Raw genomic sequence first — 18,928 nt, forward strand, 5'->3', positions numbered from 1 at the left:
TTATTTATTTATTTGACAGAGAGAGAGAGAGATCACAAGCGGGGGTGAGGGAGGGCAGAAGGAGAGGGAGAAGCTGGCTCCCCGCTGAACAGAGAGCCCGATGCGGGGCTCCATCCCAGGACCCTGGGATCATGACCTGAGCCGAAGGCAGATGCTTAACGACTGAGCCACCCTGGCGCCCCAAGGTCATAGCTTCTAATACACATGTGCACAGTAACTCCAAGACAGTGAAGGCAAACTATTATTTTTTGAAACCATGAAGTTGTTTCCTGATGAAGGATTTCCTAAACTGATGGTATTCAGCATTCACTGAAAACAGGAATACACACAAGGAATTCTTTTCATTTAAAATAAATGTGGTTTAGCCTCGAACATTTTAAGACTATACAAGCTAGGCATTGATAGAACAAAAGATCTTCAAAATTCCTCAATGCTAATTTATGAAATTAAATATAAACAGACGATATAGAGTTTCTAGCAAACCATATCAACCACTTTCTTTTTAAAAATCAAACACCGTGTCAACAAATCACGGTAAGACACCAAGGGGGGAAAAATATGGTTGAGGGTAGAAAACAGAAAACAAAACCAGGATGCTATTATTCAGCTCTATACTTAGGTTTAACACGAGCTATCAATCTTTCTTTTCATGAACACTAAACTGAGAAGAAAAAAAAAGAAAAAGAAAAAGAAAAATACAGATCAGTCTTCATAACCTGAGGCTAGAAGAACTTCGAATCCTGAAAACCTGAACTGACGACTTGAAGCCTCTTGTAACTCTCTGAAGGACTGCATGCATTTTATCCTGACTTTCTTCTTCCTGTTTAATCATTTCGCTCTCCGGCTGTCCTGACAAGCGCTGACGGCCAGAGGCAAAGGCAACACACACACTTTCATCTCTAAATCTTTCCAAATAATTCATTTGTTTCCATAATGCTGGTGCTCAACAGGAGTAACACCGCTACAGCATCTTGAGAAACAACAACAACAACAAACAGAACTTTGTTTCTTGGTAGTTCGACTTTTTCTTCACTTTTAAGCAGACACTTTCTGAACAAAATGTTCTGCATCAGCAATTATGTAATTTTTTAATTGGAGTCTAGCTGACATACAATGTTATATTGCTTTTAGCTGTACAACATACCTTTCAGGTATTCAACAGTGATTTGATAATTCTATACGCTGTGCAGTGCTCACCATGACGAGCACAGTCATCACCGGCCACTATTTGTCATTATACAAGATCATTACAATATTACTATCTTCCCTATGCTGTAGCTTTCATCCCCACGACTTAATTATTTCACAAGTGGAAGCCTGTACCTTTTAATCCCCTTCACCTATTTTGCCCATCCTCCCCAACCCCCTCCCCTTTAGCAACCACTGGTTTGTTCTATTTATGATTTTGTTTCTGGTTTTCTTTGTTTATTCATCCATTTGTTTTGCTTTTTAGATTCCATTATAAGTGAATTCATACAGTATTTGACTTATTGTACTTAGCATAATACCCTCTAGGTCCATCCATAGTGTCCCAAATGGCAAGATACCATTCTTTTTTATAGCTGAGTAATACTCCATTGTAATATATATACACCATGTCTTCTTTATCTATTCTTCTATGGATAGACATTTAGGTTGCTTCTATAACTCAGCTACTGTAAAAAATGCTGCATATACCTTTTTAAATTAGTGTGTTTGCTTTCTTTGGGTAAATACCCGGCAGTGCAATCATCAGATCATATGGTGTTCCTATTTTTAATTTTCTGAGGAGCCTCCATACTGTGTTCCACAGTGGTTGCACCAGTGTGCATTCCTACCAACAGCACATAAGGGTCCTCCACATCTTTGCCAACATCTATTTCTTGTCTTTTAGATCCTTGCCATACTGATAGGTATAAGATGGTTTTGATTTGCACTTCCCTAATGATTAGTGATGTTGAGCATCTTTTCACGTGTCTGTTGACCCACAACTATATCTTTTTAGGCGCAAGTCAAAAACAAAATATTAACAAGTCTCTTGCCCTTTTACACCAGTAATAACTTGATAAGAGAAATGGTCACTTATTCAACAAATATTTACACATGACTACTGTTGTGCTGACACTATTTTAGGCACCAAAGATTTGATAATCTTGAATAAGCCAGCAAATGCTCATGTCTCATTGAGCTTTCACGAGAGAGAGAGAGAGAGAGAAACCAATAAAGGAGGGATCATCTTCATGCAATAAATGCTATGATGGAAATAAGAAGAACCTCATGAAAGGAAAGAGCTAGCAGTAACAGCATACCACAGTAGCACTAAATTGATGCCTGAAAAATGAGAAAAAAGCCAAACTGGGGGAAGTGCCCTCCTGGCAAAATGGAACAGCAATTGTACAAGTCCAGAAGAGCAGAAAAGAACATGACACATTGCAGAAACGGAGAGGAAAACAGTGGGGCCAGGCCTGTGAGTACAGGGAGGAATATGTGAGATGAAGAGGGAAGGGACAGGAGGTTCTCTTCGGTCACACTAAGGAACAGGGATATATTCTGTCATGGGAAACTGATGAATATACTCAATGAAAATACAAGATCTGATTTACATTTTTAATGATCATTAAATCTGCTTTTGGAGAATGATTTGGAAGGAAGGTAGGTTAGTTATTGGGAGACAAATTAAGGGGGGTGTTGCAGCCCAGGTAGGACGTGATGGTGGCTGGGCTAGGATTCTATTAGTTAAGATGGAGAGGAGCCAACTGATTCAAGATCTATTTTGAGTTTGAAATGATAGAAGTTGCTGACAAACTGGATGGAAGAAACAAAGACCATCAAAGAATATATTACCAGGAGATTATTTTCCAATGAAATCATTTCTGTTGTGCTACACAGCCAAAGTGCAAAAGCTTAATTTCATATTACTTAAAACAGGATGTTCCAAAATGAAAAAACATCCCCAATTAAATTACAAAGAATGCACCAGTTTTTAATTTTGGAAATAAAATTTAACAAAAAAAATCCATAGTTAATTTATAAAAGATAAAAGGAAAGAATGATTTAGTTACAAGTTTAAAACATAATTTATTCCCCAAGTGATTAAGAAAAGCAATCTTCAAGGAAATATTAAAACAAACTGTTAAGTCTATAAATATTATAAGCACAATGTTTTTTATTTTTGCCAAAAAATAAATGAAAGCTTATTTTTAGCCGCAAAGTGCTTATGATACACTTTAGTTTTAGAAAGAAAATCTCTTATTTCAAATTCCCTATCTCATCTTTTTATAAGTGATTTGAAGGGTGGGTCTAAGATCTCCTACTATTCAGAAGAAATATTTTAGAAAACTTGTAAACTTATTTACAAGTGCATTAACCGCCTAGAATTATTTTAATAATTACTATAGCCAATTCACAGATTATTCAGGTACTCCCTCCCCATTTCTGACCAGCTTCTGACTACCTAAGGGTTAAATACTGAAGAGCAATAGAAGATTTCGAGAAGATCTCTATAAAATTTGTCATTTTTATTAGTTTGAGTGCAGGACGACATTTAATAACCAATTACTGAAAGAACCAAAAACATCCAAATTCAAAATGCCACCCAGCATAACACTTTGACCAAGGCCAAAGTGTTACAATAACAATTATAACACAAATCAGATGTAAAATTCTGTTTCATGCTGAGCTCCTCCATTTTTCATTATGAGGATTACAATTAATGTACATAAAGTACCCAAAGCAATTCTTTACACATAGTACCTGTTCACTAAAGGATAGCTACTATTTTCTGGAAAATCTAATAAAGTAGGGCTAATCCCAATATAATTCTACTTAGGGATATCATTTCTTTGGATATAAAGCATTTATACTGAAATAATCACTTTAAATGCACAAAGATCAGGATTAACACTCTAAAGTGAGTTTTTTCATCCTATTGTTCCTTTGATAGAGTAGTACAGCTGGATTATACCACCTAGGGGATTAATACCAGGCTCCTGAGCCTCTAAACACCCACCACCAATTGGCCTGTACAGCTTAATCTCTCTTAAAATTCTCTTTGTTCCATTAAGACAGATCTCATTATATTTTTCGGCCTATATTTCCCAAATTAGTTCATATGTATTGAACATGAGACCTGTGTCTTATTCATTTTTGTAATTCCTAATGCTTATTAGCACACGCTCGACACACTGGATGCAGAGATGGAGAAACACCTACCTTGACTGCTCAGATAATTCCCCAAACCTAGAAGAGGTTGTTGAATTAATTCCCATCATTTTTTTGAAACCATGCTTAAGCTGTATTCCACTCACACGCACATACGCTTATAATCAGAACAAACCGAAAACTTGTCAGTTCTGCCTATGTGTTGACATTTATCTCTATTATCTCCCCAGTTAGGGTGTTTGTCCCTAAGGGAAAGGGCTGAGTTTCATATTTCTTTGGAATAACCCTTAAATCCTGAAACAGAGTTGGTTGGCCGTAAAGAGACATCAGTGAATTCTGTTGAGAATTCACCAGCATTCCAACCCAGTGGTAAATCCCTGCTGCAGTGCATGAAATCATGTCTGTGCCTTGAAGCATTTATAAATCCTCAAAAAATATTTCTCTATTGCGAGATCAAATCTAACATCTTAAGGGAAAAAAATAAAAATTTAAACATAATTGTTTTGAAAATGAAATAAAGTTTTGTCAGATAACAAAGTCGAAAAGAAGCTGAAAAGATACCTTCAAGCAGTTTTTTCTCTGAAGAGAGTTTAGAAGCAGCAGAAGGAGCCTGATACAGAAAGTCACAGAGGAACGTGGACTGGGAGGGCTCTTGACTTAATCCACCTTCAGAGTGAATGTCATGTTGAGGGAAATCTGGAAAAAAATACAGAAATAATACACTTGAAATCTAAAATGTAAATACTCTCCTTTTGCTTATGAATATGTAGGTGAGTTTTTAGCTAGAAGTTACTTCAAATTCACCACAGAATAAATACACAGGTATTTATCTCACGTCACACAGAATTTGCAAATAAGCACTTGTTATGTTTATTATTCACATATGAAAATCAGAATTAATTTTGGTGAAAATGATTAGGTGGGATTAACTGTTTTAATCTTTATAAGATTAAAGAAATATAAAAGATTTCCTAAACAATTTCCTTGAAACGAAACAAAACATGGTTTTAAGCATCTTCTATCTTTTCAATAATCACCCTTGTCTTCCTTCTGATGGTTTTTCTTATTTGAGAAATATGCAGATTTGTACTTCAGTCCTTTTGGAGATATATCAGAAGAGACCAGGCTAATGTAGGGACAGGGACTGACCGGAGAATTTGTTATGGTAGAGAAATTCCATCTGCAGACTTTGTCCAGCCTTCTTGGCCAGCAGGTAGGGGGTGCTATGCACAGGGTCTCCAGTTGCACACATAACATCCGCTCCGCTGAACAGCAAAGCCATTGTTTCTAGAACATCTGGTTTCACAACAGCAGTGCACAGAGCCTGGTCGTTAAAAGAAAACACACCTTTTAAGGGAAGGAAATACAATTCTAGCTATTAAAATGCGTGAAAGTCTGCCAAACCATTTGTAAGATGAAGTGTGTATTTCTTTTTTAACCTAGAAAGCTAATAATAAGTATGCCCTGAATTAAGTACCAGGCTCAAAAGGTCTGCTTTGTATGAATTGAAATTACAACCTAAGCCCTCCAAGTTTTAATTCCTTGTTCTGTTGCTGTGATGTTCCAACCTTCCAATCCATCACAGTTGCTTAGGAAGACATTTTTTATGCTTATGTACTATGATAATGGCTGGGTGCTCAGAAAATGCAAAACATGTAAAATGTAATAATGAAGTATGTTAAATGTTTTGTCATATAAATGTTGTATGTATGTATTTTTCAGCCTAATCGGATCTATATAATTTTTTAAAGTATTGTTGTGCTTTGGGAATTTGAAAGATGAGTGCAAAACAAATCCAGTATCTTTCCTTTTGTGTGGGGTACGGGTGGGGAGGAGGAATGGCAAGCAGGGGGTAATAAAACAACACTGACTTATGTTATACATCATCGTACAAACACTAGCAACTGCCAGAATCTAATTGTGTTGTTGTTGCTTTTGTTGTTACCTCGAAGTAATAAGCTGCCTTCACCTCTCTCCTCATCCTCTCTTTCTGCTTCCTCACTTTACTGGCTTCCCATGTGCTTCCAAATCCTGTGATTTCGGCACCCTGATTCTATCTGATTTTTTAGCCCCGGACTGACCCTTTCACCTCCTCCTTGACATGGTGCACCCAGATAGATCACTGGTTAATTTACCCTCTACAATGCAACTTCAGAATAACTGCTCATTAAATATCCCAATAGGTAGCTCAGAGTAGACAGCCAAGAAGTCCCACGATGCATTCACAGTTCCAGCCCTGCACGGTTAACTGTTAAAAAATGTACCTTTCCTACCATGGTCTAGCTGACCTACAGAATTTCCTTTGCATTGGAATCAAACAGCACGACCTATACCTGACTTTGTACCAATTTGCTAGGTGATCGTAGGCAATCCCTTCACCTGCCTGAGTCTTAGTTTACCTCATCTGCAACATGAGGCTGTTGAAAAAGATACCAGCTAACATCCCATCCACTGCAATAGCCTTTGACTGCCCTCCCACATTTAATCACACATATTTCCTCTTATTCTTCCATCTCCCCACTACTGTTTTCCTTCACAGCACAATGTATTTGTTATGGTACATTTACTGGACTCCAGCCATTCACGGTTAGTCTCCCTTACTTGACTACAACTCTCATGAATAAAAGAAGCACATTTACGTTTTACTACAATTGTATCCCCAGAACCTAAAAAAGAACTCAGAACTTGTAAGTGTGCAATCAATATCCATCCACTATGAACACGGAATAGAAAAAAGGTAGTCTCTTCAACAAATAGTGTTGGGAAACTGGATATTCATATACAAAAAAATGAAATTGGAGCCTTGTCTTACACCATTCACAAAAATATACTCAAAAGAGATTAAAGACTTAAACATAAGACCTGATACCTTAAAATTCTTAGAAGAAAACACAAGAAAAAGCTCCTTGAAATTGGTCCTGACAGTGACTTCCTGGAGACGACACCAGAAGCACAAGCAACAAAAGAAAAAAAAAATCAGTAAGCGGGACTCTGTCAAACTAAAAAGCTGCTTCACATCTGAAGAAAAATCAACAAAATGAAAAAGCAAACCTACAGAATGGGAGCAAATATTTGCAAACCATACATTAAATAAGGAGTTAATATCTAAAATATATAAAGAACTCACAAGCTCAAAAACAATCCGATTAAAAAGCGGGCAGAGAAACTGAATAGACATTTTTCCAAGAAGACATCCAAATGGTCAACAGTTACATGAAAAGATATTCAACATTATTAATCATCAGGGAAACCACAATGAAAGATTATCTCACACCTATTAGAATGGTATTAGATCTACAATCTCATGTCTATTAGAACATTATTCACAATAGCCAATATATGGAAACAACCTAAGTATCCATCAAGAGATGAATGAATAAAGATGATATGGTACGTACACACACACACACACGAATACTATTCAGCCATGAGGCATAAGGAAATCCTGCCATTTGGGACATGGATGGAACCTGAAGGCATATTGTTCAATGAGATTAGCCAGAGAAAGATAAATACTATATATCACCACTTATATGTAGAACCTAAAAAAGCCAAACTCATAGGAACACAGATTAGAATGTGGTTACCACGGGGTGTCTGGCGGGTGGGGAGATGTTTAAGGGTACAAACTTGCAACTAGAAGATAAATAAGTTCTGAAGATCTAATGAACAGCACAGTAGCTATAATCAATAATACCATATTATTTACCTCAAAACTGCTCAGAGACTAGATTTTAAATGTTCTCACTATAAAAAAGAAATGATAATTATGTGATATAATACAATAATTATGTGATATAGCTACAGTGGCAATCATACCACAATATATAAATGTACCAAATCAACAGGTTGAATAAACTTATACAATGTTGTAGGTAAATTATATCTCAATTAAAAATATGTCTATTCAATTAAATATATTTTTTGTAAAAATTATTTGCTGACATTAAGAGTACCATTTTTAAGAAGCCCACTGTAGAAATAAATCCCAATGGGTAGACTTCTCTATAATATTCTTAGAATAATTCAATTGCTAGTAATTAATGTAAAACTTATCTAATGGAAACTGTGTGGTGTGGCAGACAGCACTTTATTTGGGGACATTAGTATACCTGCTAATAAGATACCCATCACTATCAAAAAGAAAGAGACCATTAGAGGAATCTATGCCCTGGTTCTACAATTTCACCAATTATTTCCCAAAATCCACAACTTACTATTTACATATGTATTTATTATAGACCTCTGGTGCACAGAATTAATCAAAATCCTTGGTTTATGTACCCTGTTGTTGTTATTCCATGCATGTCTGGTATAACTGGTCAATTTTAATAATGTATTTAACACCAATGAAACCACCAGCCAAAACAAAGTATCTTAGTAATAACCTATATAAATAGTTCCCAAACACCATCCCCATACCATCACCCCCACTCTCCTCTACCTTAGCTGCCCATTCTGAAGCCTTCATATTTTATGTGCCATTGCTTTAAAATCAATCGGTGGCCTCACTTTACTATCACCAAAGATGTACAAAGACTAAAAACTTAGTTTAGGGGAAATAATCCAATAGAAATGTAAATCAATTGTATGATCTTGTAATTTCTACAGAAAGATGAAAAAGGCCTTTATTTATTTCCCAAAATGTTCTGCATAATGCTACTTACTTGAGGATTTTTATCCATAAGTACTGCCCCTAAAAGCATACTAAAAAACTGGGAACCATGAAAGAACATAGTCTCTAAGCACAAAAACAACAGGCATGTATTAAATATCTCTACATGGACGAGCCTCCTAACACATAAGAAATTGAAGCAGCAATTTCAAAAAAGAAATCAGGCAGGATGCTTACCATATCCTTTGCCAAAAGGGTAAAGAACAAGTGGGCAGCAAAAAAACAGGGACCAGAAGGTCTGGAATCACTCAGCCAAAGGTAAACACCAGTTGGGGTCAACAGCACTAAGCAAAGCATCGCTTGTAACAATACACTGAATAAATGATGTTTATTTTGGTGACAGGATGTCAGCAATGTACAAGCTGAAGTTACGCTTAGTGTCCTGTCCCTAAAATAGGAAAGTTGCCACAGTTCTCAGAATATTGGAGGAGGCCTAAGTTAGCTGGAAACTCATGTTATGGACAAAGAATTTATTCACTATTGATAATGAATTCTTAAGTAAAACAGTGGTAAAATCAATACTACAATCTCGCAAATGGAAATAAAGTAACATTAAACAATACTTTTATCAAACAGTAAAGGACTTTTTAAAATTCTTTTCAAAATCCTTGACCCATATTTCAAAAGACATTAAGATCCATGTCTACTGTTATATATTTTTTGATACCTTGTTTAATTCTTCTTTGGTGAGAGATGCCAGTAGGGTCTTTCTGAATCTTCCTTCTTTGTACTTCTGAGTGATAAAGGTTTTTCTCTTTTCTACGGGTGAATCCATGTGTAATTCTTCATCTTTTTGAAGATTACCAGCCCAAAAGTCATTTGCTCTTTTGTTTCCAATGACAATAAAGAGCTAAATTGTCAGAAAGTTATAAAACAATATGAGTTCATAAAATGTATTTGAATTTACAAAAACCTGACTCACATATTAAAATATAACTTAGGGGGCGCCTGGGTGGCTCAGTCAGTTAAGCATCCGACTCTTGATTTTGGCTCAGGTCATGATCTCAGGGTCATGAGATCGAGCACTGCATAGGGCTCCACACTGAACATAGAGCCTATTTAAGATTCTCTGTCTCTATCTGCCCCTTCCCTGCCCCCATGTGCATACTCCCCGCCCAAAAAAAAATAACTTAGTATAAAATATGCATAAACATGAAAAACCCATATCTTTCAGGAAGATGGTGTGTGAAAGCAGATATTATTTCTATTTTAAATATAGCCTCATTGCTTTTAGTAACGGTACAAGATAAGCTAGAAAAGAAACTGCAAGCAACCCAAATTGCAGCAAAAGCATTATTATTTTTTGAAGGTCACATAGAGACAGATTCATTTAAAATGGCCTAGGAGGTGGGGTAATGTGGTTGAGAGGGTTACTGAAATCCAAGAAGAAAACGGAAACAGGAGACAGAAAGTCAGACATGAGCACAGTTAATGACAGAGCATGGCCAAGAAAAAGAAGACAAAATTTTGCCAAATGTTTTCATTCACTTTTCTAATATTTTATCCATGCTGGGTTAAAAAGAAAGAAATTCTGGCTTTAAAAAAAAACAATGCTGTCAAGCCTTTAAAAGTAGCTATTACTACTAAATTCCTTGTATTTTATATTTTTAAAATAACTATCTCATTTAAGAAGCATTCTAAAAGTTGAAGTAGGAAGCTACTACTACCGAACAGGTTATAAGCCATTTTTTACAGTGTGGTGAGAACTTTATCAAAGAGCTCCTAAAGTAATTCATGCCACTCCACTGCTAACTACCACCTGATCCCTGCTAACCACATCCACAGTTAGGCTGGACTTACCTCAATGAGTTCATTGCTCCAGATGCTGGCATCCATTTTTAGACTTCTAACCTTGGAATCTTTTGGTCCTAAAGATCTATGTTGTCCTGAAGTCAAGACACAATTGCATTTCTATTTCAATTTGTATGTAAATGTATTTTAAATCTTTTATTTTTAATCTTGAAATCTTGAAATCTTTAATCTTTAAATCTTTTTAAAAAATGTGTGTATGCATTCATGTATGTGTGTGTGTATACACCTTTTCAACTTAAAACACGTCAATATCTAATTTCCTAATGCCAATAGCATTAAAAGTAGTGGTGATAATTACACAGAAATCCCAACCACAATGAAGATAACAGTAATCATCTTCATCACTACCCTGTAGTGGTATAAAACTATAGTTTTAAAACTAAGTATATATGTATACCAATATGTATGTGTGTATATTCATCACTTGGTAATTAACTAGCAATTAGAGGTTACTGAAAACCTTTATAATAGGTTTGTTTAAATTCCATGTATGTAAACATAGATATCCTTTTACGCCTAAAAAAAAAAAAACTAGCAACAGCTCTAATAAACATGTATCTAAAAATATGAAGTGGATTCTTTATTCTACTTATATGCCTGAAAGAGAATAAGAGCCCAGCATTCTATTACAATCGATTCAATTATGCTGTGTAATCATCATTCAGTCATTACTGGGCACCCAGGAATGTGTCTCAGGGTTTCTAGGCTGAGGAGAGAATAAGGTATTCAAGACACTGTCCCTATCTTAATGACTTTTTGCCTATGAGCATGAAAGTTCATTCCTCTCTCTACATTAGGTAAGAGGGTCCTTTCCTCCTTTCTTTAAAATGGTAACTACTCAGAGCACTAAGTCTTAAAATCCCAATGGCAGAAATATGCATAGGTTTGCATTTATAAAGACCAACTAGGCAATACTGAAAGGGGTTGAACTCAGAAAACAGGTAGAAGAACTGGAAAGAACCCTGGAGTCTTGGAGGCAAAAAAAAAAAAAAAAAAAAAGATAGAATCTGAGTTGAGACAAGCAGGAGGAGCACAAAAGGGAGGGCAGATTCAGAAATCCTGAGGCGATAAAAACTACTGAGACTTGGTTGGCTTTAAGGGAGGGGAAGGGTCAAGAGGGTCTCAGGTTTTAGGCTTGAATGTAGGGTAGACAGTATTGCTTCTGACCAAGATTTAGAATAAATGAGAATGTTCAGTTTTATGTAATAAGCTGGGCAGCAATGAGAGCTCCATTTTCCACATGCTATTTTTGAGGTATCTTGGGCACATCCAAGAAAAGAGTCCAGTAGGTAGACCCACGAGTACAATGTCCAACATGGTGAGAACTGTCCACTCATAAGTGAGTGCTGAACTTAAAATGATAAATAACATCAACCAGGAACACTGGAGTGAAAGAGAACTGAGGATGTAACCCAGAGGAACACATGTATTTCAGGACCAGGCAAAGGAAAAGTAACCTGAAAAAGAATGACCAGAGTATTAAGAACACACAAAGAGAAAATGGTATTTTGGAAGGTAAGGGAGGATGGGAAGTCACAGAGAGACACACTGGTCAAATACTGAAGTGCCAAATACTGCAGAGAAGACAATAAAGATAGGAACGGACCACACAGAAACAGAGAGGTAAAATACACAGGGAAACATGGTGAAAATATTTTTACTGGACTACAGAGAAGAGAAAACTGATCATAGGATGAAGAAAAACAAGGAAGTTAAAGAAATGAAGGAAATCTGTGCAGAATTCTATTTTTTTTTTTTTTAAAGATTTTATTTATTTCAGAGAGAGAGACACAGCGAGAGAGGGAACACAAGCAAGGGGAGTGGGAGAGGGAGAAGCAGGCTTCCTGCGGAGCAGGGAGCCCGATGTGGGGCTCGATCCCAGGACCCCAGGATCCTGACCTGAGCCGAAGGCAGATGCTTAACGACTGAGCCACCCAGGCACCCCCAGAATTCTACTCTTGAAAGTACCCTGTCTGTGAAGGGAAAAGAGACAGAGAATGATACATACAGGGAAACGGGAAGTTTTCAGGAAGCTAGTGTCAACATACAGACATGCGTTAGTATATATGCTGAAACAAAAGAAACCACGGTTGAATAATTACAGAGAAGGAATAAGCGATGAGGTGAGGATCCTAAGAAGAGAAGAAAGAAGCAGAAGACATGAGTAGAAACAATAGCCTCGGACAACACAAAGGCTCTCTTCCAATGAGACTGGAGAGGAAAAAAGGTTGGGAAGAAATACAAAGTAGAGGGAGATTAGCTGATGCTTCTTCTTGTTGCCATTGATGTTAATTAGCTCCTGAGAAAATCTAGCGCGTTAAGAACTGTGGAAGCACAGAACTCTTGAACAGTATTGAGGATTGAAGAAACTGTCCTAGCCTTTGCTCTAACTGAGGTAGTGCTCCTCCTCCGTATCCTCTCAATGAAACCTGTGCTCAACTCCGGTCTTGCCATTATCATATTCTACTGCAATGAACTGTAATTCTACTGCAATATCAATCTCTTATACATTTTTTTAATTCCCAGGATCAGCATAGTACCTGGTAAAGCTAGGATGCTGACGTAAAGTTTAGGACATGACTAAGTTTCTTCAAGACCTCTATGACCACACACCTAAGCTGGGGTCCATTCCCTCCACTCACTGGAACAACTATGAACCCCCAAATACACTGAGCTGTCAGATGGTCTGTAAGCTGTAAAGTCACAATAAGATAACCAGTCATAGTACTGGTTACTGTCAGAAACCTCAATACTCTTTGGAAACGCTTCTAGATAAACACTCTCATTAGAAGAGATATGGGATCTGCTGTACCAAGTTTAGAGCTCAGAATGACTTGATATGAAATACACATCTTACAAAATATGACTGGGGAAAAGTGGGCAAATCATGCAAAGATGCAAGCATGTTCAGGGTGCATTCTGAAACACACTCACCTTAAAATCTAAAAATTTCAACACTGTCTTTTTAACATCCACACATGGACCAGGAGGCACTCAAAATGATTACATGCTTAAAAATCAATTTTTACGTCTAAGTCATGCATAAAAGAAGTTTAGAACTACAAGATATTTCTAAATTTAATTGAAATGTAAAAGCCTCCTCCGTTTTTATTTTTCACAACTGTTGGCTGGGACACATTACGTATGACAATAAAGAGCATTCAGTGCCAATCTGCTACCAAACAGTGCTGAGCATAACTTATCACTAATTACCTGCACACTTCTTACAGATGACAACACAGAGATTGATGGATGCCCAGTCAGGGTCCGGGGCTTTACAATCGGCACAGCTTCTGTTGGACTCGTTGAACCAAATCTTCTCAGCTACCTCATAATCAGAGAGAGTTTCTGCTATCGATTGCTGCACAGCTTCAATCCACTCTTGTTTCTCTTTTTCAGACTCGGCTGTAAAGCTGAGACAATTAATGTTTCTGCATTATCGATCTCTCTTGTAAAGGCCAATTAAGCGGTATGTTCAGTTTGCATATTCATTTCACTAATTAAACAGCAGCTGAAAAATATGCCTTCCAGACAGCTGAATAGTCTTTTCTGTTAAAAATCATCTAATTTAAAAATCCATCTTTTTTCCTTTAACATCCCACATTGTTTATGAATTTGTTTACATATCTTGAACCAAAATTAATATGTACATTTTTCTGACCAGGATATAAAAATCGCCTTGTTAGGTCAACAGCTTAAATGAGAGGCCATGCTTCCTAAGCAGTGGTTATATAATAATCAATGAGATACTGGCTGAGTTTCAGACTTTCGGGATTATTGGATTATTTTGCCAAGAAAGTATGCCATGATAGTCTCAAACTAAATTATCAAAAACACCCACCAGAAATTTTGATTTTTTTCAGTCTTAAAAATAGATTTTCTTTTCTAATGAGAAGAATGTCCAGATGGCTTTAAGAAACTGAGAAATCAAAAAAGTTTCAAGTGATTACTATTCTAACGGAATTCTAACTCATTTTTAGCCATGTTCTGATTTATCCTAATTCTTAGTGTTTACTGGATACCTGAGTAAAGGGATAAAACATTAACCATGGGTTCACTCCAAGAAATGTTTAGTGAGTATCTGCAATGTGTCAGGAAATGTGCTACAGTGCTCCAAACTCAGCCAATGACCCACAAAATGTTTCACAGTAATGTTTTCTGTTCCGAAGATGAAAATGTTTTGAAATATAATGAAAATAACAGATGACTAACATATTCCAAATAACCCATAAGGAAACTGAGAGGCCTACAATGGATATTTTCTGAAGCACTTTGCCATCATCAGCATAATATTCATAAACTTCTTTGTGGTTTCCACTTTTACATAGAGATTGGTCACAGCCAATATGGCACAACGGTCTTTGCACCTGGGTTACTGGTACACAGATTCTAAAACTCTTGGAGTGACAAGTGCCTTTTGTATCCTTGTGAGGTAATTTGTGGCTGGAGGACTTAATAGCTTTAGGATGGGAGCTGGCCACCACAAAGAACAAGATGTGATTAGAGGGTTGGAACTTCCAGCCCCACCCCCCTGACCTCTAGGGATGGGAGAGGTGCTAGCAATTGAGTTAATCAACAAAGACAAAGGGTTTAATCAATCATGCCTACAGAATGAAACACCTCCCCCCCCCATAATAACCCCTGAACAACAGGGTTCAGAAAGCTTCCGGGTTGATGAATGCATTGAAGTGTTGAAAGAGTGATGTACCCAGAGAAGGCATGGAAGCTCTGTACCTTGTTTGTGTGGCTCTCCCATGTGGATGTTCCTGAGATGCATTCTTTATAATAAACTGGCAATAATTAATTAAACTGTTCTCCTGAGTTCTGCGAGCCATTCTCACGAATTAGTGAACCTGGGGAGTTGGGGTCTTGGGAATCCCAATTTGCAGCCAAGTTAGAACAAAGCGTGGGTAAGCTGAGGACCCAGTACTTGTGACTGGAGTCTGAATTGAAGGCAGCTCTGTGGGATTGAGCCCTTAAACTTGTGGGGTCTAATGCTCACGCCAAGTAGCTGCTGTTGGAATAGGACTGAATCCCAACACCCGCTTGGGATCTGGAGACATGGAGAATTGGTTGGTGTGAGGAAAAAGCCCACCACATATTTTGTGTCAGAAATACTATGAGTAAAAACAGCTCAGCCAATGTCTGCATTTTCAGTTGAGGCTTGAATCTGCCTATGTGACAATAAAGTTTGTTAATCTTTAGGTGATTATTTTTTCCTCAAAATTTGAGCCAGCGACACATCTGACAGATGAAATGAATACCAGACTTGGTAGTATTTTTGAAATTGCTAAGTAATTGTTAGTCCTTCAAAGGCCTCTGAACAATTGCCTCTGACGTGCATACTACCCTGTGATATGCTGATTATTTGTAACAAATGAATTAATGTGGGTGAACTCACAGATACTGACTTAATGCCTCTTCTGTGTACCAAAGCTATGGAGTTATTATAGATTATTAAAACATATTAGGAACTTGAAGTTTTCTTTCTCATTGTCATATGAAGTAATTACTAGATTACCGTAACACAAAACATATAATAAACTGTTAAAATATTTGATGAATAAGTGCTATGAGATCCATCACCATTATTTCAATCAGGAGTTCCTTTTAGGAAATCATTATGGAGCAACTGTAATCAGGAATTGATTTTAAAGGAAGACTACATCTGAGTAGGCTAAAAGAAGGTAAATAAAAATACAGCTTAAAGACAATGTAGTATTCTTCATTCCTTCAAAATGTGAAGGAATTTTTCATATACTTGCTGATAAAATATTAATATATTTATCAAGCGTACTAAGAAAAAAAGGTATTAAGAAAAGAAACATCCCAAATCTCATGAAATTAGTAACTTTGCAGGTTGTGTGATAATTCAAGTCACTTTTATGAGGTGTTTTTACATACTGGTTAATAAATTAGATAATACAGAAAACAATGAACATGATTTTATTATGTGATCTATAAGAAATAAAACCACCACTAGCAATGTAAAAGTAGATCGCCCAAGCTTTCTTGGAATAACACAAACACAAAAGTTTAAATATAGCTTACCTAAAACTCCTGTAGGGAGTGATTATTTCAAAAGACTGTTTTACAGTTCGGTCCACTTGCTTTACATTTGCTACATTCATAGGAATTATGGTAATACCAAGTCCACTCTTAAAATCCTAGTTGGGAGAAAAAAATATGTAACAACATTATAAAGAAACAAAAATATGGATTTTGCAAGTACAATTATATTCTTTAAAATCCATTATATCCTACTAAATTTTACTACACATATACATGTAGAATTAAATAAGTCATTAAAAATGGATTGACAGTGGTTTTCTTATTTTAGGTAGGCACTCTCGATCCAGTCCCATTGCAAGCTGGACAGCTAGGCTACTGATCAAGTACAGACTTCTTTCACATGAAATGTTAAGTTGACTAGGACACAGACTGTGAACTGTACATGCTTGCTTTTCTAAGTTAGGCACTTTTTCATCCTTATCTATTCAGCAAAGGAAACTAAGAGTTAACTAGCCCTTAGCATGTGCCTAGTAATTTCTAAGTAGGGGAGTCAAATGACACTGTGAGGCTGCTATAGTTACTACTTATAAAAAAGTAGAGGAAACTGAGGCCCAAAGAAATGAAAGTCACTTAGAAAGCACGGCTAGTTGTATGTGGTAGAAAGTGACTGAAACCCAAGCTGATTATTCTTTGTTTTACTCTGTGATGTGACCTCTGCTTTGTCACATTATTTTTCTCATTTACTCTCAAACAAAAGCATTACTTATTTTATAATTTTATTTCATTCCCAATATTTTATTACTTTCCTATTCCTTCAATTAAATTCTTAAGCTCCTTTAATGCAATTTTGGTATGAAAAGTGCCATTTGTTCAATACCTATAGTATAGTTCAATACCAATCTGTTCAGTTTGTCCCACCAAAATTAGAAACTGTTCAAAAGGCTACAAGGTCTACCTTCTAAAAGCATTAAAGTTTGAAATATTGTTATCTAATCATAAGGGTTTGGGAATTTGATTTATCAAATAATCTCAACACCTTAAAAATATAATTATTCTCTACTTCAAAAGATTTATGCATGTAAACAGGTTCAGATTAAATGTGCTCTGAATTCCAAAATTCAAATTGACTAGAAAAAGTAGCCATACTAAAGACAGGCTACAAAAAATATTGGTCCATTTTCAATAAGAATACTTCTGGCAGAGACTGTGAAAGTTCACAGGCCTTCTCTCAACAGGCTAAAAGTAGAAGTACTATTTTCCCATCTCCCTTGCAAGCTAGAAGGGGTCATATGTCTTAGTTTTGGTCAATAAAATATAAAAAATTCCTGGGGTAGGAGTTGGGGGGAGGGAACAAATCTTGGAAGAAAGACTTTAACCCCTCGCCATTCCATCTTCTTAGGAAATAACATCGGAGCACAGAAGCTGTTAGAATCCTTGAAATGAAAAGCCTGAGAACAAATTCTTGTACCTAAGGATGCCAGAGTGAGAAAAAAAGATAGGAAGAACCTTGTTCCCTGGCAGCATCAGCTCTCTGCTGCCTACACCAAGAAATCGATTTGTTAAAACAAATCCCTATTTAAGCGATCCTTTGGGTTTTTGTCATTTGATACTAAAGCATTCCTAATAAATTAAGTGAAATAAAATAGTAACAAATTTCCCCCACTTGTAAAAGTATCCAGAGTTTTCATTCATAAATTGCAGAAAAGCCTCCCTTCATATTTTTAACATAAGATGTTAAGTTAGAATAAGGAAATGACGCATTTATAAAACGTATCGTCAATTTGATTTTTTTTTTCCTATGAAAGTACAAATAGCTTATTATGTTAGGAGAAACAAGAGAGAAACTGAGAGTCAATAATATAAAAGAGAAGATGCACTGACATGCTAAGTGTTGCAAAATAATTAGAAAAACGTAATATACTTCCACTTCGTATGGCAAACTCATCTATAAAACAATACTTAATGTGATCTATATGGACAAGGAGAATCAAATAGGTTCAGTGTTATACTTACTTACTACAATTAAAAAAAAAAAATTCTCAATTGTCCATATCAGTGTTCTTGCTGGATAACAACTGTTGGAGAAACTTCCAAAGCAAGTGACCGGAAACTCAAGCTCTCTTTTATAAATGAAGAAATAAAGCAGGGGGTTCTTTTGTATTGTTTTTGTGGGGTTTTTTTGTTTGGGTTTTTTTTTTTTTAGTTGAAGTATAGTTCACAAAGTAACATTAGTTTCGAGTGTGCAAACATAGTGATACCACAATCCTATAAATTGTGCTATGCTCACAA

The 18,928-nt window shown here is 36.3% G+C and overlaps 1 protein-coding gene across 6 annotated transcripts in view; it reads right to left on the bottom strand.

Moving 5' to 3' along the window:
- The window catches only part of ARAP2 (ArfGAP with RhoGAP domain, ankyrin repeat and PH domain 2), a 183,932-nt gene that overhangs the window by 97,701 nt on the left and 67,303 nt on the right, over positions 1-18,928 (bottom strand). For all 6 annotated transcript variants that reach the window (XM_032400158.1, XM_032400159.1, XM_032400161.1 and 3 more), the window contains exons 10-15: positions 16,679-16,794; positions 13,841-14,040; positions 10,616-10,701; positions 9,483-9,665; positions 5,290-5,464; positions 4,702-4,836 (exon numbers count right to left, since the gene is read on the bottom strand). In XM_032400158.1, the coding sequence (XP_032256049.1) occupies positions 4,702-4,836; positions 5,290-5,464; positions 9,483-9,665; positions 10,616-10,701; positions 13,841-14,040; positions 16,679-16,794 (895 nt within the window). The remainder of the gene's footprint in view (positions 1-4,701; positions 4,837-5,289; positions 5,465-9,482; positions 9,666-10,615; positions 10,702-13,840; positions 14,041-16,678; positions 16,795-18,928) is intronic.

The sequence above is a fragment of the Phoca vitulina genome, unplaced genomic scaffold (assembly GCF_004348235.1).
Source record: "Phoca vitulina isolate PV1807 unplaced genomic scaffold, GSC_HSeal_1.0 scaffold3, whole genome shotgun sequence".
Taxonomy (NCBI): domain Eukaryota; kingdom Metazoa; phylum Chordata; class Mammalia; order Carnivora; family Phocidae; genus Phoca; species Phoca vitulina.